Genomic DNA, 25,030 nt, shown 5'->3' with positions numbered 1-25,030 from the left:
GTTTTTTTTTTTTTTTTTTTCCCCCATTTTTCAGATGTCAGTTGAGGATTGGTTTAAACACGAAGCTAACATTAAGCCTTTCGAAGATTTCCTGGTTTCCAGGCATGAGTATCTGCTGAATAGGCTCACTAACAGATCTATTTTTGATCCATCTAATATTAGTGGACTAGCATCTGAAATACTTCACATTGTGTACACCATGGACTGGGATATAAATAAAGATGTAAGTTGATTCTGCATGCTTAACATATGGCTTGGCAAACTGATGTACAATTGGGTTCAAAAAGAATGGGCTGACTCTTGGCAGTTTAAATGTAAAGTTTTTAAGTCAGGTCACATGAGTAAACTCATTCCGTTCAAAGGCAATGCTGTGATGTTTGTTCCTGTTGATTCTTTGATAGCGAACAGTCTACAATGCAGCCAGTGCAAGAGGTGATGTAGCTCATCAGCTAAATGATCGTTCACGCAGCACAGCATTTGCTGTCTACATGCTGGCTAGAATTGATGCCGAGGAAGGATTCATTTGGACAAATACATTTTGCATATGTTCAATGTCCTCCACACTTGTGCTTTGCTACTCACTGCCCTTTTGCTGCAGCATGCCCCCAATGGCCATAAATTTTCGTTGCCACTCAGGGAGTGTTGACAGCTCTCTTCCATATTGAGTCCGGACGTGACATTGCATCTGTGTATCTGATCGTGTCTTGATAAACCAGATACACATTGTGCCATCTCCTGAAGTGTCCACTTCTCGTTCAGTATTAGATTTCACCAAAATTCACACTTGCAACCAAAAAACGCCTTTCAACAATCCAACAAAATTCCCAATTGACAGTTTCTGATTAACATGCAGAAAACCACATCCAGATATCGTATCTAAATAATTTATTATTTACATTTGAAGTTGTAAAGATTTCATGTGAAAACTCTGTCATCATCATCCATGGTGCTACAATTCATCTCTGAATCTCTAGACCTCCTCAAGAATTCTCCTCCATCTGTCCCAATCCAATGCAATCATTCTCCAGTTCCTCATTCTTAATGATAAAGCATGCCCATTCACACCATCTGTCCACCGTAATCTTGGCCTTCCTCTCCCCCTCTGTAGTATCATAATTTTCCTTGGAATTTCTTCATCCTTCATCCTCATTGGTTGTGGACATTCTATATATTTACACAATTATCCGAGTTCTGACAGTGAATGATTGTAATCATCAATAGTCTCTTTGAACTTGATCTTTTCATTCCTTTCTGTAGTCCTTTATTAAAAATGTTTACAGTAGAACCCCAATTTTCCGTCACCCTGTTAACTGATTGGTGGATTATCCAACTGTCTTTCTTTCTCACTCTTTTTTTTTTTTTTTTTTTTTTTTTGCTGCAGAAAAATATGAAGTACTGTACATTATATTAGTACGAATTTTTTCTACACAGTGTTTTTTTTTACAAACTTTCTCTTATACAGTATGGTCTACTCTTAAAAGGGCATAAATTCTATGCAAAATGCCTTCCATAGGTGACAAAAAAAAAAGGAGTTATGCTACGAAAAATAGTGCAATTAATTGAGTGGTTTGAGAAAAGAGAAACTGCGGTTCATCTCGCATCAGAATACGAAATAGGAATTACAACTGTGCACGATTTAATTAAAAGCAAATATAAAGTGTAATAAGTATGTAAATCTACAACATGAGACCTGTACTATTCCTATCTTCCCAAAGATAGCCGTCATAAGGAGTTTCCTTGGCTCTTAAAAAGCCGTCATTGAAAACCAGACTTAAATTAGTGAACTTCTGAACCACTACTTGGCATGTTAAAAACACAAGACCACGGAGGAAATTAGGAAACTGTATTATGCATTTAATTTATGAAAACCTTATATGGTACAGATTATCTGATTTTTTCGATTAACCGTTCACTTGACAACCTTTATTACTACAGATAATAGAGGTTCTACTGTACTTCTTTACGAATATCTTAATTTATTTTTCTTGTCTAAAGTTTCGTTCTCAGAAATCTAGTGATTACATCTCACTGGATCCAAGATGTGATGATTTAAACCCTGCTACGACTGACAGAAAATACTTTGCATAATTTGCTTCAAAAGGGATGTAAAATAATCCTGTCTCTGATTGAGAAGGCTCCAGACAAAATTTACTGTCATTCATTGCCTATATAAGAATAAAATTCACCTATAGAGGTTGCATATGCGCTCATACGAATGGTCAAAGTGTGTGTGGGTTTGTTTTTTGTCCCTATAATCCAGTCTTTCTAGAAATGTGTATCCTGAAGTACTTTGCTTTTCAGAGATAGACTTTTGTATCCTGAAGTACAGCTGTCAAAAGAAAAAGTGGCTGCTCTCTAGAAATAAAGTTCTCTTTGGGTATCTCCGCTACAATTTGGAAACAGGCGATGTTCCATGTTGTTGACCACATTGCCTGATATCTACAGTTATAAAGTATTCTCCATCTTACTGTTGTAATGTAATGGTAGCATTTTGGGCTGGTATTCTTGAGGTTGTGTGTTCAAACACAAATTGGTGCTTTTTAATGTTTTTTTGTTTATAAGAGAAAGAGAAAATATGATTGCCTCTGTCTCTTTTATGATTGTTTTAATAATTAACATCAGGTTCATGAATGTATCATGCCATGACTTTATCATTATTTATTATGACATTATGGCTGCAAATGGAAAGAAAGAAAGATTATATTCTCAACAAAAATATATTTCGTGGCACAAACAAAACAAACTTACTAGCGTCTGCCTTAGAAAATTGAAAAACAATTAAAAGTTAAAAAAACAAAAAGTCACGATTCAATATTTAGTCCATCTTCCTCCCATCTCGATCACATCTTGCAGTCGAGTGGGCATGGAATCCACTAGTTTTTTCAATTCTCAGCCTCAGCATTCCAGGCATCCTGGATGAGTTTCCACAAATTATCAGGACGTCTTGGAGGGGATTGGGTCAATTTTTCTGCATATGTTTCTTTACTTGTGTCCCCTTAGCTCAGTTGAAAGAACGTTAGAATTTAGATGTCAGTGCCTCAGGTTCAAATCCTCGTCAGTTCTTTTCATTTTATTGTGTTACAGGATAGTATACTGTAATGTAATAATGTAAGAAGAAAAAACTAACACTAGTATTATGTAACTGTATTGTTTCAAATCTAACATTAAATTTATTTTACTTATATAACTAAAGAACAATAACAATATAAAGGATAACTTGAATATTATTTATATCGCTAAAGAACGATGAGACGCAGATATTGAATAACTCCATAGTTCCGAAACTGCTTCTACAAGTGCATTACATCGTGTAACATCACCATGATCAGAAGTGGACTTAGAAAATATTGCTGTTTACGAGTGCAGCCACACTTTTTTTTTGACAGCTGTACTTTGCTTTTCAGAGATAGACTTTTGGATATTCCACCATATCCTGGAACTTCGTATTTTCAACCTTTTGGAATTATGTGCAGGTTCCATCATTAGGGTAGATAACTATGACCTGAAAGTCTCCTACCCTTGGGCTTATGTCTGGCTAGTCCAGGGAACTAAGAATATTTCCCTTTTCATTTCAAATATTTAGACTCAAGAGACTTTGTTTCCACCACTGTGGAATAATGGTTGGAATGTCTGACCGTGAAACGAGTGAACCCAGGTTCAAATCCTGGTTGGAACAAGTTACCTGGTTTGGGTTTTTGCCGAGGTTTTCCATCTCAACTATTTGAAGCAGAATTGCTGGGTAACTTTCAGCATTGGACCTCGGACTCATTTCGCCTTCATTTATTTCAACTTCATCTATCATCTACATTAGTTCTAGGTCGACCACGAGATCTAGCAGAGTTGGTGCCATGATTCGCCTACAGGTGTCATCTGTCTCAGGGAACTCCATATGATCCTAGGTAGTCGAAGAGGCTTCTGCAGCAGACTATGACAAACCAGGAATCTAGTACTCCCTCGGATGGGTGACACCATGGTGGATCATGGTATCTATGGTGCTGTGATCTTCAGGTCAACATAGCACGTGATTTGCAAACAGATGGCATTGCTCTGAGGAGGCTGTGGACAACGGGGAGAGACTATCAGGCTTGGATACCTTAGTTGAATCGAAAGATGGCACCAAGCAGTGAATTACTTCTCACAGGAGTGAACCTAAGGACTTCAACAATCATCCTATAATAAGGTTGTTGGCACAATAAGCCTCAGGCTGTAGAGCAAGCCTTCATGCTCTCCTCATAAAAAAAGACTTAGTACTACCATAACCTGTGTGTGTGTGTGTGTGTGTGCGTGCGCTTCACTTTCGTAATTCAGGTGCCGCATACTGCAGATAGATGCCAGGACTGTTACCCATTTTCAAGTTGCACACCACTTCGGCAGACCATGTTATGCATAACAGAGATAGTGAAGAGTTATGTCGTGTACTAGGCTGAGTGTATGTGTAAGTAAGTATTCGTGTAAGTGTGTGTAGAGAATGGGTGAGGATGATGATGAAGGTGAGAAACCCAGTGTCAGCATGTAGCTTACTCCTGTCGAATAGCACCAAGGAGGCCGCCAGGCTTAAAGTCCCCATCCGACAGACAAATCACTATCAACAGTGATCTTTATATCGTTCTATTACTAGTAAAACGAGTTAAGTCCAGTAATGCAAGTTTTGTAAAAACAGCAATTGAAACTTTATTAATGCACGAAAAATCGTAATAAATTCTTTGAATAAAGTATTTGGTTTGTTGCCTACAGCATTTCAGATTTATTCGATTTTAGTAGAATACAGAGCATGGAAAGACAAGTTGTACACTGCACTTAACTTATTTTACAAAAAAAGTGGACTTAATAAGTTTTACTAATAATAGGATGATATGCATTGCAGAGAGATATGGGATTTAACCCAGGCATATTGGTGCACAATTTAGTGATTAGAAGTTGTACTCTGCCGGGAATCGAACCTAGGCCAGTTAGTCTGGAGGCAGACACGCTACCACAGAGCTAACTCAGCTGACTTATAAACTTTCAGTTATTTTTGTGTTTGTGTGAGTGATGTTTGAGTCTCAATTGTTTTGTACCAGTTAATATTTGTTATTTTTTAAAATAGCTGTTTGGTTTAATTCTGCAATGTATGTGATTTTAATTCTCTTTGTAGGACAGTGCTTCACTCCTCACAGTACACTCGTGGCAGAACTTCCATAGGGATATGATGAAAGTGTTGACAAGTCTGCTAGAAACTTACCCTATTGAACCACCTGCAAAGTCGCTGCCCTGGTTGCTTCATGAATGGCTAACTCTCCGAGACAAGTCCGATGTTGTCAGTGATATTTCATTTTTCAGGTATCACTTGTGTTGTTTAACATTCTCAATTTTAATTTTGCTCTTTATCTGCTTTGAACTCAGTCAATTCATAGTAGTTCACTGCAGGTTGTAATGCGCATTTGTGTTATGTTCTCTAAGAAAATAAATGAAGTGTTGTACCTGCACATTGGAATAAAAATTATTGTTGAGTCTAAACAATTTCAGAAACATTTAGGACCGACGACACACGTTTTTATCTTGAAAGTTGTCTAAACTCGATATTTAACGATCAGTATTTAAATAATGCTGTGGAATTGGTTTGAATACTGTCCATGGAGTGGGATGTGACATTAATTTTTTATTTGTATGTAGTAATAATACCGAAGAAATTTTTTTAAGTAAACCAATTCAAATACTGCGAGATCGAACCATTCAAACAAAATGCCTTAAAATAACAAAGTATTGGAAATATGTAAGCTTATCAGACAACTTATAAAAGCAGGGAAGAAAATAGCATTACAGTGGGTACCATATCTATACTAATAATAAATCTGTAGCCAAAATTTTTCTGGTAATTTTCGATTTTCCAAAAATAATTGGTGTTAACATGTATAATTAACCATCCTGAAACCGAAAATCGCTTTTTTGAAATTGTTGTTTGTATGTCTGTCTGTCTGGATGTTTGTTACCTTTTCACGCAATAATGGCTGAACTGATTTATATGAAAATTGGAATATAAATTAAGTTCGTTGTAACTTAGATTTTAGGCTTTATGGCATTCAAAATACTTTATTTAAAAGGGGGGTTATAAGGGGGCTTGAATTAAATAAATCGAAATATCTCCCTTATTATTAATTTTTGTGAAAAATGTTACATAACAAAAGTTTTTTAAAATATTATTTCCGATAAGTTTTATTCTATGCAAAATTTTGATAGGACTGATATTTAATGAGATAAATGAGTTTTAAAATGTATATAACAACGCCATCTAAGGCGCTGTAATGAAATAAAAAACAAATGATTTCGTCTATAAGGGGCCTTGAACAACAACAAACGAAAGCTATCAAACATAGCCTAGAGGAAATATTTCTGTGTTTGTATGAAGTAATATCGAATAAAGGATATAAAAGACTTTTAAAATAACAATATAATATATTTTCACCACCGTCTCAGATTATAGCGTTGTTGTTCCTACAGTAACTCCTATGTGTAAAATATAATATTTTTGAGTAGGAAGAAAAACACACTTATTCATTCCATGGCAATGGTACATAGGAGATCGTGAATTCTTACATTTTCGAAAGAAAGAAATATAATTACATATCACTATATACTGTATGCTGTATCACTATTTAAGTTATTTGAAGGGTTCAGAACTATAGTGGGCCAAGCGCCATTTACTGAAGACGTAGAAAACAAGGGTTAAAATTAAGTTATTACCATAATTCAATGGAAGCCAAAATCATTGAACCTGAAACCGGAGCTTCCACATTACTTGCTTCTTATTTGTTTTTAACATTAATTGTAGTAGTAAAAATTACAAACATTTCAAAAGTACCATTACGACATATAGCAAGTAAAATAAAGTATACACATTGAATCTAAATGATGTCAATGTTCATTAAACTATGGTTGCATGTAATAACAATTAAGAAACATGTTAAAGGAATTGTCATTGCACTAAATGAGTGATCTCTGGACCAAAATGATCGCATTTTAATTATTTAAATACAATTTGAATTAAGTAACATATTAAACGATTTATTCTTCAATCAAACACGAATGTTCCCTAGATCAAATGTCCTATTTTAATTATGTAATTACTCTATATTTATTCCTAACGGGTGCAGCAGAGCACACGGGTATGGCTAGTCATCTAATAAATCTCCTAGGAAACGAAATTAACGAACTGACGTCTATTTTCATTTTTATAGTAAAATTAACTCGAAAATAGTCGCTGTATAATAGTACAGGCACTTCAGGGTCAGAGATAACTTGTGACTATTGAGTAGTTGAAAGTTTCTATAAAAACGTGCCTTCTGACTATCATAGACTTCAGTATGCAAATAGTTCCTTGTCCTGGCAGAGAATCATATTTCCACAAGAAACTTAACAAAACTTTCTGGAGTTTTCTCAAGGAAAATGTATAGAGGAAAAAACCTACAACAAATTGAAGTTCTGGAAGATTACATTGTAATGCGATTCGTGAGTTGTCATCATAAAATCAGAGAAAATTTTGGAAAATGCAATTTTTCGAATTAGTCAGTTTCGAGATGCTAGTGATAGTTATCTGCAAAATATAGTTTTTCACAATTAAGGATCTAAAGTTTAGGTTTTTAATAAAGTAAACATTTATACTTTGCTGCAAGAAATTCGTTAACTGTTATCCATTCAAATGAGTTCACTAGTTTTGAAACTTTGCATTTACTAATACAAAGGATACATTGTCCACATACGCACTGAAAGGACTAGTTTTCCAATTTAATAATATAGTTGTATCTCTATATTATCATTATGTTATGATTGTTATTTCTGTTGCTTCTGTAACATTATATAGCAGAAGTTTTAAGTTGTCATTATTATTATTATTATTGTTGTTGTTGTTATTATAATATTATTATTATTATTATTATTATTATTATTATTATTATTATTATTATTATTATTATTAGTGCATTTTTTCTGCGAAAAAATGTGCTAATACTCACCAAAATTTGCAAGTTACACAGATTTATATTGCACTAAAGTTCGGAATATATTGTTAGGGGCACCTCCTTCTTCATGCAATCATAGCTTGTTCTGTATCCACTGCTGGCTGTACGATTCACTTTGCTGTTTTGTGACAGATATGTTAATAATTTTAAAAACGTTGAAGGAGGAAAGGTACCAATATTGAGTACTGTTGCATACCATCAGAAAAAAAGAGTCACTAATTATCATCATCATCATCCAATCGATTGCACTTCCTTAAATATGTGTGTCATGCTACTGCCATTAACTAATTGAGAAAAACAATAAATGGAAATATATAAAAGATTAAATATTGAATTATATGTAATTCTGAACTGTTTTCAATTAAATTATTCCATTTTAACGTAAAAACTGCCTTATTTCTAAAGGTAGTAAATTTTGGTTCTCACAAACTTTTCTTTATTAGGCTCCTACCTGGAATCCAGCATGACCCTAGTAAGTTCAAGATATGAGTCTATCCACTGCTTTGAAGTAGTGGCCAGTATGTCTGACTGCGAAACTAGCAAGCCCAGGATCGAATCCTGTTGGGACAAGTTGCCTGATTGAGGTTTTTCCCAAGGTTTTCCCTTAACCATTTAAGAGCAAATGTGGGTTAGCCTTCGGTGCTGGACCCTGGGTTCATTTTGCCGTCCTCACCTTTATCTTCTTCCATCCTGCCTACTTTCATGCTCATATGTTATTCTACCAATCATACTGAGCTAATGGACCTAGTGGATGCCCCAACCTCAGAAAAGAATTCTCCATCATAATTCGCGAAAAATAGACATAAGTGCAAATGGGCGCACGTCATTATTCACGGCATTAGGAAGAAAAAAAAATGTCGGAGTAATGTAGTACAGTCTAGTCTATATCCGAAAGCATTTGAAAACAACAAATAACACATTGATAGTTGCAAGTATTGACTATCAATGGCTATTGAAGCACGAATTTCAAGTTTAAATCTTGTAAATGTATCTGTTTGAGCCTCTCTAAATTGTGTTACTTGCTTTACAGAATTGCATCATCTCTGCCTCCATGGCTTATGTTCAGCAACTTGTGCTACAGTGATCCTTCTGAGCACACAATACAAATCCTTGCAAGACTTGTGAACTCTCGCCTGGTGAGTCTGTATGCTTTGATTCCAAACAACAGCAGCATAGGGCAAAATCATGTTCAGTTAATGGAATTTCACTTGTAAATCAGTGGAATGTTGGTTACCGTACTTACTTCATGACCCAAAATTCTCTGGTTCAATCCCTGTGAAGAGCAGCAAATCACTAGATAAAAAGGACCCCATGTATAGATCCTATGAGCTGTAGGATGATCATATGTCCTGTTTATAATACTGTTTGGCCATCCTGTCAGTGTGATCTAAAGTTCCATTTTGTCCTGTTTTCATTTAATTTTAAATTAATTTAAAATGTAATCAAACTGCTGTGTTTCTATAAAAATGCCAGCACATCGTTAACAGGAACCAAAAATAATGTTCCAATAGTTGGTTTATACATATACTCATAAGTGCACAGACCACAAGAAGTGCGTCATTTTCTGATAAGTATTTATCGCATTCAGTTATTAATCACCAGATTTTTTAGTGATAGTACCTAAAGGTACGGTCACACGTCACTACTTTTACAGTGCTGCAGTACAAAAAAACTGCGCAACTCTCATACTGCGACGTGTGAACAACGTTGCAACCCAAAAGTAGGGCTGCCGAACATGCTGTCCGCTACTTTTTCATGCTGCACCAGCTTAGAAGTAGTGACATGTGAACAGGGTTCTCAGGGTTGCAGCCGTAGCATTTTTGATGTCAGTTGTGTTGAAAATTTTGCTGTGGTTGCGATCAGTGTTGCCATCCAAATGTGGCAATGATACTTTTATTGTTTGGATATATTTTAATGTTAGATGTGATGAAAATAAATTATTTGTAACAGTTACTAAATGCACAACACAGTCTGACTATTTTCGTGATTCATTTTTTTAATTTTCTGTAGCGTAGTTTCAAATAGGAGGGTTGCCAACATTGATTACGTGAATATGCTGTTGATTATCATTTAAGTATATAGGCGTTTTTAAAAGCTTTATAGTAAAACTAATGCCAATTTCTGAATACTAGTTAGGACAGAAAAGCAAATAATAGATAAGTAAGCTATCACATGAGTTTCATAATAATGCGAACATAACCACAAAATGTATATTGAGAAGTCAACATGGACCTGGAAACTTGCAGCAAGACTGCGACTGCAAAAGTAGCGCCTTGTGTGTGAACAGACTCGCAACCTCCAGTTGCAACTTTTGCTGCACTCGGGTTGCGCAGCACGAAAAGTAGTGTGCAGCGCGCTACTTTTGGCTTACGTGTGAACACGACATGCAACTTTTGCAGCTGCAGTACAAAAGTTGCGCAGCAAAAGTAGCGACGTGTGGCCGTACCTTAAGTATGTGATTAAAGGGGACTCTTTAGCTTAAATTAACAGATGCTGCATTCATTCAGTGGTTGTGCAGGAACAATAATAAGTTAGAGCTTTGCGTATTTTTAATTGATTTTTTTTCTCTCTTAATTTTATTTATGGGTTCTGTAGAAAATGGAAGAAAATTCTACACTTTTTTTTTTGTAGAAAATGGAAGAAAATTCTAAACACATTATTTGAATTGAAGTTGATATATAGAAATGACGGCTCGTGTCTGAAATAGTAAGTGAAGAGGTACTTATATGCAAAAAAAAAAATAAATAACAATAAAAAAAAAATCACTACTTTTTTAAAAATTAAATATTGGTAAATTAGTAAGTCAGACATGCATAACTCACCTTTTTTTTTTTTTTTTGTAGATCAGGTCTATCGTTTAGGGAGCAAACCTATCAATAATGTCATTGTGAAAGAAGTGGCATTCAGTAATTTGAGCTAAAAGTTCCTTTTGGATTGCAATATTCGACAAAGACGGGCTGTGATTCACTTCTTAATAGCAAAAGGTTCTTGGCCGTCTAGCTTATAGCCCCGATTTGTTACCATGTGACTTTCATTTGTTCAGACAAGCTCTGAAGGGGCATAGAATCTGCACAGATGATAAAGTGACGGCTGCGATACTCAAAGGAGCAACCATGGCTTTAGACTTCTTCTAAGAAAACCTACTGCTTTCATGTAACCTTATCATACCTATCATACATTTTTGTGTTCCTTAATAAATATATTTTTAATTTGGCTAGAAACGGTTTTACCTTCATCATTCCTGTTATCATTGCTTTTTTTTTTTTTCTTTTACAGAAGGATGTCTTGAGTGACTACAATGGATTCCTGAATCAAGGCTTGCTTCACTATCTCTTAATAGGCCTGAGTATAACACAGAAATCTGCATCCATTGATAGAGCACGGCGCTTATTTTCTGTTCTGTTTGAGAGTTGTCCATCCCTTACTATTGCAATCAGGGTGAGTTGAACTAGAAGACAGTGCATGCACATCTCGTCAATTGTTTCTGTGTAAGTTGCGGATCACTGTAAACCAATGGCGAGCTAAGGTATAAATACTGGATAGGCTGAAAAAATTTGCTTACCTTATATTTTTTTATACAGAAGATCCAGGAGTCGATTCTTCTTGGTTGCAAGAGTGTCAGTTACTCTTTCCATGAAACTCTGGTCAATAGAAAGTTGTGTAACCAGTTTTTTTTCAGTGACAATTGTACTGAGACAACTTAATTTTTCATTCTTCATTGAATTACGAAGATAATTTTTTTACTCTTATCGGGGAAAAGCTGTAGTACCGGAGAATGTCAAGATCAATTTCACAAGTTGTGTTACCTTTTTATACATGGTTTGAATAGCACGTGACACTGACTTTTTTTTACGAAAAAAAGTGGAAAAATGGTCTAATTTCCAGAGGGAAGGTAGTTTGGAATATGAAGAATTCATGTAGGACGTGAGTTGACTTGAAAACATATTAGAAAATAGGTGAAGGTTGGTAAGAATTAATCGATGTAGGTAACCTAAAAGTGATTATTTAACACGTGAAATAAAGAGATAGAACACTTCAAAATGAACGCGAAATGCGCATTTCACTTCATGCAAGACATACCAAAAGCCTAAACTAACCTAACCCAACCTGTTACAGATTCGTGTATGCAAGGCATACCAAAAGCTTAAACTAACTTAATCTAACCTTGACAGATTCGTATATGCAAGACATACGAAAAGCCTAAAATAACCTAACCTAATCTGTCGCAGATATCTGCACTGTAGAACTTAGAAAAATGCAAGTTGGAAGTTTCAGTGTCATGTGCTATAGAAAAGCCAATTCATTTTCTAATCTTTCTTTGTTGAAAAATAGATATGTGGACAGAAGGTTATGTAATTTCATCAGTTTAGTTTATATCCCACAAAGCTATTTTTATCTAGAAATCTAACAAATTTTATCTTTCACCATCTCCAAAACGCGTTTCCACTTGTATAGTCAGTGTGTCCAAGATTTCATAGATTAAGAGTGTGACGGACATGAAGTCTTGTTCACTTACGTTTATTTCACTGAAAATCCTTTTAGATTTTTTAACACAAAATTAGTATGTAACACACACACACACATGCATTTTTGATTAAACTAACACTCAACAATGTAGCACATTTACGGAACATCAATATAGTGTGGCGTATTATATCGCGCCACATTTCCTACTATTGAGTAGTAGCAAATCAATACTCCCTCCACCCTGGCCTTCCCTCAAGCTTGCGAGTGCTGTCTGTGAGCGAGGCCGTCGCTATGAGGCTTCTGCCACAAGCCTCTCGCACTGAACTCTTAATCCTGGAACTGCCAACAGTGAATTAAATATATGGAAGGATCGGAGTGAAATCAAGTGTTACAATATATCGTTTCTACGAAGTTATACTGTTACTAGATATAATAACTCAAATTTTTTGGGTAGGCTAAGCCTCGAAAGCTTCTTAAGAGCTTCGCCACTGGAGGTTTTCTCTTCCATAACAACTTACTGTCAGTCTATAATAGTCTTACGATCATTGCACCATGAAAGAAGTAACTGTTAACTGTATATTTATCATCACCTTTTTGAAAGACGCAGAATCTGATCATACAGTAAAACCCCAATAAGACGCTGTTCAAGGGACCATGTATTAGGCGGGTATACTAATTTTGACCTATATACAGCATCTATTAGCATTTTTCTTTATTGAAATACATGATTCATGAAAAGTAATACAGTATTACTCCATTGTGTAATTACTGCACTGTACGTCAAAGACTATAATACTGTATGTATGTACTGTACTTAATTCTTTCGAAAAGAGTCATTTATAGTTGTTTGCCGTGTGCGTGTTCTCCAAGTCCTATGTTTGCCACACTTCACTCTCTTGCGCTTACACCCTCCCGATGTCGCAGCTGCAGTGATTGAGTCGCGATTTTTTATTATCATTCTTACTATCGATGATGGAATTCCTAATGAATTAGACAGTTGTTTCTGATTAAGAGTACTGTTTTCATCATACTTTCGTAAGATTTCCAATTTTCCCGACACAGAAAGCGCTTTTCGTTTAACACTTATTGTAATCCCACTCACAGACACTTCAATACACTAAAGAACAACTAACTGACCAGCAAAAATTTTCAGAATTTTATTACGGTCGACTGAGGAACATTGTTTGAGAGAGAGGGTTAGCAAGAGGGTCGGGTATTGTAACTGTATGTAAGCTTTAAGCGCACAAGTAAAGTGTCAAATAAGAGAGCGTAACAAGAGGGTGGCGTATTGTATAGTATGAACGTTTAAATGTGCAGGTAAAGGGTCGAATACCAATACTTTTCAGGTTAATGACACCAGTAAGTTCAATGGTCAAAATGTTTCATTGCTGTTACAGTACATTGCTCTAAATTACATAAAAAATATTCCACAAAAATAGCATATTATGCAGGACTTCAGTGCAACAAACAGGGTATTTTATAAAGGTGTTATCTATGAAATGTTCAGGAACCGGACAAAAAAAAAGTGTATTACACGGGATAGCGTAATAAGCGAGCGCATCTTATCGAGGTTTTACTGTATTAAAAAATCTTAAAAGAATATTTTAATAATAATGGGTGTTACTGTAAAATTGTAGACATCCAATTCTTTATCCTTAAACCACCATTCTCTCTCTCTTTATTCTTTATTTTTCTCTTACTGTGTATAAGTTTTTAATTTTGTTTTTATTTGTATTGTAGGTTCATTCTTCAACTGCTGTGCCCATTTTACGAAGATTCACAGCCACTGATATGGCCGAATCTTCAACTCAGAGCTCCCTGACACACCTTATTGCGACATTTAAACCAGTTTGCCCAGTAGAGGACTGGGAGGTGGGCCTTGACGTGTGGTTGCAGCATCAGAGTGCTGTGTCCATACAGCCTAGTGCCAAGAAATGGGTGTTCTTTTATAGAATTCTTGAGCTTGGCTCTCATGTTCAGTCTGGTATTGTAAAATTCAAAATTTCCCCTCAGGCTGTGTCATTTGAATACCTCAGAGATGATATCGCTCAGAGCAACATTGTGGAAGTACTGTTGAGTGAAGTAGAGAATGATTCCTCCGTGCTCGAAACTCTAGATATCGCAGTGTGGCAGGACCAACTGCCATTTTGTGGCTTGTCCACTGTATCTCAGAACATGATGTGTCTTACGACAGTGCTGCTCATCTTGCTATATAACTCACTCACAGAAACACACACTAATAAATTCATGACTTGTGAATCAAGTGCTTCACTTGTGTGCAGAGTACTCTTATCTTGTTATGCTGCGTACATGAATGCTCCACTTCCTCCTCAAAGAGCTCAAGAGGCACCATTTCATTCCACTGCCAGTCAAAAGACACCAAGAACTTGTCCTATTTTGGATACAGAACTGTTACTTGTAGTCAAAAAGAGGCTTTATTCCATTCTAGCAACAGTAACCAGCAGACAAGCTGTTACAATACCACAAAGTTATATAACAAGTACAAAAGACCCTAAAATACGAGACATTTTTTAGAAATAGTCATGTTATTATAAGAAATTTCATAAACTTATATTCTACAGAATCACATTGATTTTTTATTTTGAGAAATCCTTTCCTTAGAAATATGAGCCAACCAGGATGTGAATTGACAGGGGTGAGGGGTGCTGGGGATCCTCCCCCCCAGAAGAATTTGGTGTCGCCTGCTGAAAAGGTATTAATTAATTTGTCCCTACCAGGGACAACATATACAGAGCTATTATTATCATAGGTCCCAGAAAAGAGCGGCCAGATGGCTGCACCCTTTGTGGTTTCTGCCGAGCGCACAACCACTTCTCCAGCACTTCTGCAATATATAACAGTACCAACAACAAATGTTCAATAATTTGGACTTACCATGCTCACAGTCGTTGCTGAAAATGGTCCCCGTTTGCCGCCACACACAACTGACATCTTCTGATAAATGAATGAACAACACTCTGAAGTTCCACGTCATTGTTAGCTTGGATTTCTTCTCGTATAATAGTCTTTTAGTTCATCTATAGAATGAGGCTTTTTCCTATAAACCCTACCTAAAGCTAAATTTTAATGAAAACAAACAAAAGAAACAACAGAAATTTTCTTGTGCATTACTTAGTCTCAAAAACCGCCACTGATCGCTGATAAAATAATTTTCTTTTTTGGCGAAGACTTGTACGGAGTATACTTGTGAATAAGTGTCAAGGTAAAAAAAACCGTGATTCATATAAGCTAGATTTATCGGAGGGAAGGAGAGAGTTGTGGTACCTGAGCAGTCCTACCCGTAGCTAAATATCCTTTATTTTCAGTGAAGCAGTTGTAAAGAAAGTGTGATTGAGCTAACACGTGCGAGTTTTGTCTAGTAAAAGTTTTTTTTTTTTTTTTTTTGTGATAGGTCTTTGAATTAATTTTTAAACATGGATTAAAAGAAAAGATAGTGGTATAAGTTCATATTAGGAAAAAACACGCGGTATGTCAAGTTCTGAAGTAGCAAGTGTGTAAATTATACGAATAATTTTTCTTAATTTTTTTTGTGGAAAATTCACTCCGAAATGACAAAAGAAAAATATTATAACCAAAAGCCTACAGGCTCTACTTTGGCTCTCTGCTAGCTGACCAGGATAAGCTTTGGTCCTCCGAGATATTTATGTTATTGTTCTTGCTTCGTCATTTTATCCGAGTAGCAGAAAGGAAAGAAGCCTTTCGTAGTTTCGACAATTTGGTGAGAACCTAAAAATCATGTGACTGACTGCTATGTTTTTTTTGACGAAAATTTCAGAATTTAAGAAAAAAACTAAACATTTAATTGTCTATCCCAAAGTGCCATCATCTTTAAAGCCTGTACCACAGTGATGACTTGCCTATACCAGATTCATATAAAAGTGATGAAAGTCAGTGTCCTGAAACATCCTTCTGTTCAGGCGATAATTTTTTTCTGAAGAATATAATAATTACAGCAAGAGATCTTCATATTTTATTCAGCACTATCAGACTTTTTGTATTTGACAGATATTGCAGAAAAAATGGGATATAACTGTACAGCACATCAGTTATTCATAGATTTCAAAAAGGTACATGACTCCGTTAAGAGAGAAGTTTTATATGATATTCTTATTGAATTTGGTATTCCCAAGAAACTAGTTCCATTAATTAAAATGTGTCTCAGTGAAACTTACACCATATAAGTCAGTTTCTGTTGGATGCTTTTCCAATTCACTGCAGGCTAAAGCAAGGAGATGTACTTTCACCATTACCTTTTAACTTTGCTTTAGAGTATGTCATTAGGAAATTCCAGGATAATAGGGTTTGGGTCTATGCAGATGACGTGAATATGTTAAGAAAATCCACAAACGATTAGGGAAAACACAGGAATTTTACTTGAAGCAAGTAAAGAGATAGGTTTGGAAGTAAATCCCGAAAAGACAAAGTATATATTATGTCTTATTCTGTGAAGAGGTGGAAAAACTCAAATCTTTTGGCTTAATTACTTGTGGTTGTATCAGATATAATGGTGATTTAGAAGTTATTTTTGCTCGAGCCAATGAAGAAGATCAGGGAACAAAAGTGATTAAACATAATGTTTACTTTTTATTACACATATATATTTAAACCAAGTAATTTACAGTAATGTCTCCTGATACTGGGTGAACCCAGGGATGCACACTGATGGTTCCGATGGCTGGATGAAGCTACGCAGTCTGATGGGTCCCAAGGTTCGGTATAGTCAGGGACATAACACTAGTTGAAGTCAAAGATGCCACACTAGATGCTTCCTAATATGGGTGAACCCAGAGATGCAGACTGATGGCTGAAGCCAGGGATGCAGACTGATGGTTCCAATGGCTGAAGCCAGGGATGCAGACTGATGGTTCTGATGGTTGAAGCCAGGGATGCAGACTGATGGTTCCAATGGCTGAAGCCAGGGATGCAGACTGATGGTTCTGATGGTTGAAGCCAGGGATGCAGACTGATGTTTCTGATGTAGACTGATGGTTCTGATGGCTGAAGCCAGGGATGTAGACTGATGGTTCTGATGGTTGAAGCCAGGGATGTAGACTGATGGTTCCGATGGCTGAAGCCAGGGATGCAGACTGATGGTTCTGATGGTTGAAGCCAGGGATGTAGACTGATGGTTCCGATGGCTGAAGCCAGGGATGCAGACTGATGGTTCTGATGGCTGAAGCCAGGGATGTAGACTGATGGTTCCGATGGCTGAAGCCAGGGATGCAGACTGATGGTTGAAGCCAGGGATGTAGACTGATGGTTCCGATGGCTGAAGCCAGGGATGCAGACTGATGGTTGAAGCCAGGGATGTAGACTGATGGTTCCGATGGCTGAAGCCAGGGATGCAGACTGATGGTTCCGATGACTGGATGAAGCCATGGATACAGTCTGATGGTTTCACAGCTTCGGTGTAGTCTGGATTCAAGGCCTGTAGAATAAGGTTATCTCAATCAGCTATGTTTGGACGAGAAAAAAGTGCGAGTGAGCGGGGAAAGTGTGACGTCATTGATATACTTCTTTTCCCCAACAAGTGTATGTGTGTGTATACCACTGAGTTCAAATGTTATATTTTCTGTGATATTTTAATATCGTGCAAGTGGGTCTATTAATGACAGGTACACGTTGTGCTGTAGCTGTCTGCAATAACAGCAGAGCAAGGGCTAAAAATGAAGAGAAATAAATCATTTTCCACTTTTCCTAAAGATAAAATTATATGCCAGAAATGGCTTCAAAAATTTTGCAGAAGTGGAAGTGGAATCCACGGAGTTGTCACGTGTTCCCCGAATATTTTACTGAAGTAGATTATGGTAGGAATTTACAAGCAGAACTCTTGAATTTACCTCTGAAGATGTATGGATTATGGAATTTAATGTATTGTAATTGCAATATAACCATATGAATGAGTTACGCATTGCTTATTTGGGTGTGAATTATTCTGTCTTGGTCTTCTTCTGCTATGGGATCTCCTACACCAAAAACCAACAGAGCAGTCTTGCAGTTTGATTCTGAAGAGGATAGATTAAAATGTATCTGGAGGATGGGTTGCCGGCAAATTTTTAGATACCCATCCAGAACTGGAATGCTACACATACCTATTAAAAAAAAAAAATGGAGATTTCATATTGTTTTCCGGAGCCGATTTCACATTAATTATCTTGTGGTGGTTTGATAGAACCTTCAGACAGTTGGACTTTGGATTCTAGGCTATTAATAAATTATTCATCAGATTTTACAAAGAAATTCCTTAAGAAAATGAAAAAATGTAAATAAGTTACTAAAAATTGCTGTACATAAATATTCGTACATTTCAACTGAAGTGATACAAATTTTTATTTTACAAAGAACATATTGTATATCAAAATTAAATATTAGAAATGAAAAGTAAAGTCACTGACGTAGCTCAGGCAGAGTGGTTTTCCTGCTGATCCTGAGTTGTGCTATGGGTGTGGGTTCGTTTTCTGCTGGTTGGGTTTTTTTCCGCGGTTTCCCCCAATCATAGGGCGAATGTTAGATAATCTATGGCGAATCCTCGGCTTCATGTCGCCAAATACCATCTGGCTATCACCCTAGATCATATATACCCAGATTGCTCGGCCTTATAGTCTTTGACGGTATGGTAACAACTTTTGTCAGGTTTACTATGCTGCCATCTAGTTGTTACATAAGGAGTCACGTTATAACTCCCATTTGAATTGCATTAGTGACTGTATTGCCATCTTGTGTTCGTTTATGGCGGATGGGTGGTGATTCTGGCGGTCGTTCTCTTCAAAGTGCTACTGATTTTAACATAGGGATGAGCAATCTGGGTATAATATCATCTAGGCTGTCACCAATTCTATAGACGTTAAATAATTTAGTAGTTGATCAGCATCGCTAAATAAACGAGTAATAAAAGTGAACAAAAACAACTTGAAAAAACACAAGTTGGAAAAAGGAAAAGCTATGAACAATGTAAAGTTTCCAAAAAAAATGAGAAAAATTGTCACTTGAGTGTTCATTGTTTTCGGTTTTCCTTCAGAATGACATTATTAAAATCAGTTGGTTTCTGAATTACATGTAAATGAATATGTTGCATTACGTTTCATAATATTGTTGTTTTTTGCACGATCGTGTTTTTGTTGTATTTACAACTATTGTTGTTAGGCCTTGAAAGTCAGAATTGCCACACACAAACTTGTTAGGGAAACCATTCTTCATAATATAAAACTATACTGAAATAGGCCCAACAGTGCACTTATTCTACTTAGTTACTATTAATATAGGATTCCCAGACGTCCCGTAAAATACTCCCTAACGATTTTGTTTACTATTTGTTTACTTACTCTTAGTAAAGTGTTTGTGTAATAAACTTTACTACACACACACTTTCAAAGATCGGCATATTTGATGGATGCGCATTCTAAACTTACTCAGTGATAACTGATAAGTGTCCCATATTTTTTTCCAATATGTCTTGGAATTCTACATTAATATCTTATAGTGGAAATAGTCCTTGGAGAAAAATGTACATGATTATGTCGAAAAGCACAGATCCAGGTTGTCTCTAAACTTTAAATTCTAAAATCTAACTAAATAAGATTTTGTGTAGCAAATTTCAGTGACCAAGCCACTTATTTGTGAATGATCGAGAATTTTGAGACCTTGAAACTTTTGAACATTTGGGGAATGGAATACCACTGTTTATGACTGGTAATAAAAACTGCCTACAAGCTGATCACAACAATGGACGGTGAATACTCTGTTGTCAAAATTGAATGAAATAACATGTGTTGCAGGCCAGTGACCCATTATCTGGCAAATATAAGCAAAATTTTTCCACTTACATAATAATAAGATAAAAACACTATGTATCTGGTTCTCGATACTGAATATTTATAGTGAATACTGTCTCTTTACATTTTTGAATTGCAGTGTGTTAAGTGTTTTTTCGAAACCCAACATACTGATACAGAATATTTGAAGCTAAGAGGGATGAAGTTACAGAAGAATGGAGAGAGCTACACAAAGCAGAACTGCACACATTGTATTCTTCACCTGACATAATTAGGAACATTAAATCCAGACATTTCAAATGGACAGGGCATGTAGCACGTACATGGACGAATCCAGAAATGCATATAAAGTGTTAGTTGGGAGGCCGAAGGGAAAAAATAACTTTGGGTAGGCCTAGATGTAGATGGGAGAATAATATTAAAAGGATGTGTGGGAGGTGGAATATGATGCTAGGGACTGGATTAATCTTGCACAGGATAGGGACCGATTATGTGAGGGAGGTAATGAACCTCCGGGTTCTCTAAAAGCCATTTGTAAGCAAGTAAGTAAATAGACATACAGGTTTATGAATAAAAGACAACTGACTTTGTTTAATTTTGGTATTAGAAATTTCGTACCAATACTGAAAGTGTTTGTGACATAACAGCTAGTGATGTATTCATCTCAATTCCACAGAACGCTCTCCAAGATAAGCAAAAGAAGGGGCAAATTACCAGCACACAGAAGAAAAAGTATTTGTTCACCCATAAGTACGTGGTCAGCTACTTAAAATTTGGTTTCATACAATGTGCTGACACTGACCAATTGCCACGACCTCAGCGTCATTTGTGCTAATGTTCTGGGAAATAAAGTTATGAAGCCATCAGAACTGTTTCGACATCTCAACACAAAACATTCCCATTAGTCAACAAACCCGTTGATTACTTAAATAGAAAATAAAAATATTTCAGCCCTACTCAGATTACTATAGAAGCAGACGATTTAAATTCACAGGATTCAGTCTCAGATATTATTGCAGCCCACTTGAAGATGATGTTATCGTTTGAAAAGTACTATCCCGAACATAAGGATCCCCAGAGGCAAAGCTTGTGGATTGTCAACCCTTTTGTAGAACACAAAGAGATAGTCATTTCCCATGAGGAAACACGTCAACTTTTAAAGTTATTATCAAAGGACTGGAAAGTACTTTTAATTCTATGAGTAATTCGAAATTCTGCATAAGAATGAAAACTGAATAACCAAATTTACATGAAATAGCGTTCAGATTTCTTCTTTGTTTTTCCAACACACATCTTTGTGAAACTGCATTTTCTGCTATGACTGTGCTTAAAACGAAACACAGGAACTGCCTGCAACTTTCTCTCCCTGAATTAACAAGCTAACGAACAGAAAACAGCAACAAAAGTCTCACTAGCCTCGCTAAAAACTTAAAAATTCTCAGAAAAAATAAAATATATTAAATAATAAAGTTAACTTTTTCAGTAACTTATAATTATTGTGTTAATTTACTGCGTTTTTATGTTCGTAATTATTAATCAGTGTTGGAAATTGTGTTTAGAATTGAGAGGTTCATACATTTTTCTACACAAAATTACAATACCGATATATTATATATCATGATCTGCCGAGTTACTTCTGTGGTAGAATGTCTGCCTCCAGACTAGTCGGCCTGGGTTTGATTCCCAGCAGGGTCAGAAATTTTCTTGTAAAATTTCTACCTTGGGACTAGGAGAGATGGTGGTGCACAATTTCTAATCACTAAATTGTGCGCCAATATGCCTGCGTTAAATCCCAAATTTCTAAACATATTATATATAATTAGTGTAATATGTAGCTAATCGGCAATGTATGCAATAGAGGGGGAAAGAAACTGGCCACCCTAACCCATTATTTCTTGGCCTAGTTGCCTCATAAGTGGTGACATGTTGGTATCACTTGTGAGGTTCAGACCTGTCTTTGGACAGTTGACTAAACAACAGACAACATAATTATGAATCCTCTAGATTCAAAATCCCCTAAAGACCATTTTGTTTACAATTGAGTAACGCCCACATATTGCTTGCTGAGAATGATTCTAATCATTTACATAGTTTTAATTCAAAAAGTCACTAAATTTAAAGCAAAAAGATTGTTAAAAGTCACTGTTAGGTTGAAAATTCCCTCTATTTGCCACGAGTTACTATCAAAATCCTTCAATTTGTGAAAGTGAATATAGGGGAATTTGAATGTATAGGATTCATATTGCATATAAAAACATTCGGCGTGCATGTGTGGTGTTTTGCCTATATGTTGACATTCTTCTGTTGCTTCCCCTGCTCAGTTGACTTCTGTGATGATGAGTTACAGTGCCTAATCACTCTTCCCATTACCATTTTTTTCAAACCAACATCATTAAAATTAATTTAATAATACAGTGATCAATGTCATAACTTTTATTAGTTTTAGGTAGTCAGAAAGGGTAATATGTCAATGAAACTTAGCATAAATTCATTAAAGATGTTAGTTTCAGGAAACTACAAAACACCACAAAGTGCCATTAATCCAGTGATTTAATACAATTATTTGTTTATATATTGCACTGTTCTTATAGTGTACTAATATTTTTTAAGTTTTGAGATTAAGCCATACTGTACTTAATTAGCCTATTAATACTTATGTTAGTTAAATGTATAACGGTCTCTAAAGTTGAGAACCATTGTCATAGAGTTTAGTCTGAAGAGATATTCTACATATCGTGCCTCCTCCGTTAAAATGTACAATGTCCGAAAGGCTTTTACTTATATATATAAAAAGAGAGTTTGTCACAGAAAGGTAAATTTTTTTTATTGTATGATTGTTAATAATGTTCTTATGATTACTGCTGAATATTATTTTATTAGGCTAATATTACTATTAAATATAACAATAAACTGTTACATTTTTAAGTTTAATTTTTAATAAATTATCTTATTATATATTATATTGGCTGGTGAACGGGAGAAGAGTTTGGGGCAGAAGAAGATAGATGATGGACGACATTTAGATATATGTGGATCATAGGCTATGCGGAGACTAAGAGGAAGGCAGAAAATAGGAAAGATTGGAGAATGCTGGGTTTGCAGTGAAAGACCTGCCCATGGGGAGAATACTTACGTCTGTATTGTATTAACAATACAGCTAAGATATTAGGCTATATCCTCTAATTTTATACGCTAATTTCAGTTTGTTTGCAATGTTCTATTGTACCTGCTTTTTAAATGTATTTTTAAACAATGACATGATTTTAGATCTTAATCGTTTACAATTATTAAATATCTCATTCCTCAAATATGTAGTATATATGAGTGCAGCCCCTTCGAGACAAAATAAGACAAACGTGTCTATTCAGCCGAACAGAAACGAAAAACACAATAAGATTCTAATTCGCAAATCCGTCACTTGCTGAGGTACCTTGGGTTGGCTTATTGTGCTTACCACTCTTATTCTTTGAATGACTGGATAGCCGAACGGCTGCTCTCTTGTACTAGTACAATAACCGCACCGTGAACTTAACTGGACTATGGTATGGATGATGATGTATGTGAATTATGATGGGGAAATGAGTCCGTGGTCCAACGCCGAGACCCAGCAATTTTGCTTCAGTTGGTTGAGAGAAAACTCCGGAAAACCCCACCAGGTAACTTGTCCTAACCAGGATTTGAACCCGTTTCACAGTCAGACGTGCTAACCGTTACTCCACAGTGGTGGACAAAGCAGATGTTAGGAATAATGGTTTAAAAATGTTCGGGAACGCGTCACCACTTCCCCTACTCTTCTCTGGACGCTTTTTCTGCCCCTCCAAATGAAGAGCAAGCTGGCTCCGAAACATTGTAGATCTCCGAGCTGACGATCCCTGCTTTACGTTGTTTAGGGTGCAATTACGAAACAGGGTCTTACACTTACCGGGCTAGTCTTTCCGGATGCCGAATACACGGCAGATGACATTTTATTGGATTTCTTTCTTGGAGCCTCGCCTTCTTCCGCATCTGGTGTTCCTTCCGGCTCTTCAATTACTCTGACGAGCGCATCTGCGAATGTTACTTTTTCCTTTTCTTCATCAGCAGTGGGTTCCCCATCCATATCGTGATTATCTGATGTGAAGTTCCTGCTGTTGCAGAATTTTTTATCTGTTTCTTCACTTGTATCGGAGATGCTTCGAACACGCTGTTCGGGTTCGATATTTGATAGCTTTGTCAATTTTCTGGTAGAATCCGGCCGTTCAGATTTTGTCTATACTGTAGTCTACTTATAATACCGGTATAAAAAGCACGAACCTCCTGCAGTGCTTCCCGCCACTGCCAGTTTAGTGACGGGCCCGGCGCCGGCGTACGCCTTTAAAACCATCTAAAAAGCAATTTTTGTTCTCCACATTTTTAAAATTATTTGAGGAACTTTTCAGGCAACAACGCACCACCTAGAGTCTGTTGTGAATACATTATTGCTTAAGGACACCGCAGCCAAAACGTTGAGACGAGTCTGTTGGCATTCACTAGTTTAATGTTTTATCCAGCGAATAGGGATTGTGTAGAATGCACACTGAGCGAATTTTCCTGTTTTGTTTCTCAGTGCGCCGGCATTTAGTTCCACTTTCAAGCGCTAGAGGTTAGTGTAATCGAGCACACGCGAAGTTAATCTATACTAATAACAAATCTGTAGCCGAAATTTTTCTGGTAATTTTCGATTTTCCAAAAATAATTGGTCCTAACATATATAATTAACCACCCTAAAACCGAAAATTGCATTTTTGAAATTTTTGT

General features: G+C 36.2%; 2 protein-coding genes across 4 annotated transcripts in view; one reads left to right on the top strand and one right to left on the bottom strand.

Annotated features, from left to right (window-relative positions):
* The window catches only part of LOC138696126 (uncharacterized), a 106,294-nt gene extending 91,246 nt beyond the window's left edge, over positions 1–15,048 (top strand). For all 3 annotated transcript variants that reach the window (XM_069820677.1, XM_069820676.1, XM_069820678.1), the window contains 5 exons: positions 35–223; positions 5,135–5,319; positions 9,025–9,130; positions 11,271–11,432; positions 14,202–15,048. In XM_069820677.1, coding sequence (XP_069676778.1) covers positions 35–223; positions 5,135–5,319; positions 9,025–9,130; positions 11,271–11,432; positions 14,202–14,996 — 1,437 coding nt within the window. In that variant the 3' untranslated portion in view covers positions 14,997–15,048. The remainder of the gene's footprint in view (positions 1–34; positions 224–5,134; positions 5,320–9,024; positions 9,131–11,270; positions 11,433–14,201) is intronic.
* A 1,969-nt stretch (positions 15,049–17,017) lies between these two features.
* On the bottom strand, positions 17,018–24,784 carry LOC138696128 (uncharacterized). Its single transcript, XM_069820679.1, has 2 exons — positions 24,177–24,784; positions 17,018–17,910 (listed from the first exon to the last, which is right to left on the bottom strand). The coding sequence occupies exons 1-2, from the start codon at positions 24,351–24,353 to the stop codon at positions 17,227–17,229; spliced, it is 861 nt and encodes a 286-aa protein (XP_069676780.1). The 5' UTR covers positions 24,354–24,784; the 3' UTR covers positions 17,018–17,226.
* Between the last annotated feature and the right edge of the window lie 246 nt (positions 24,785–25,030).

The sequence above is a fragment of the Periplaneta americana genome, chromosome 3, assembly GCF_040183065.1.
Source record: "Periplaneta americana isolate PAMFEO1 chromosome 3, P.americana_PAMFEO1_priV1, whole genome shotgun sequence".
NCBI lineage: Eukaryota > Metazoa > Arthropoda > Insecta > Blattodea > Blattidae > Periplaneta > Periplaneta americana.
Note: the sequence above shows the minus strand (reverse complement) of the source record. Positions and strands in the feature narration are given on the sequence as shown.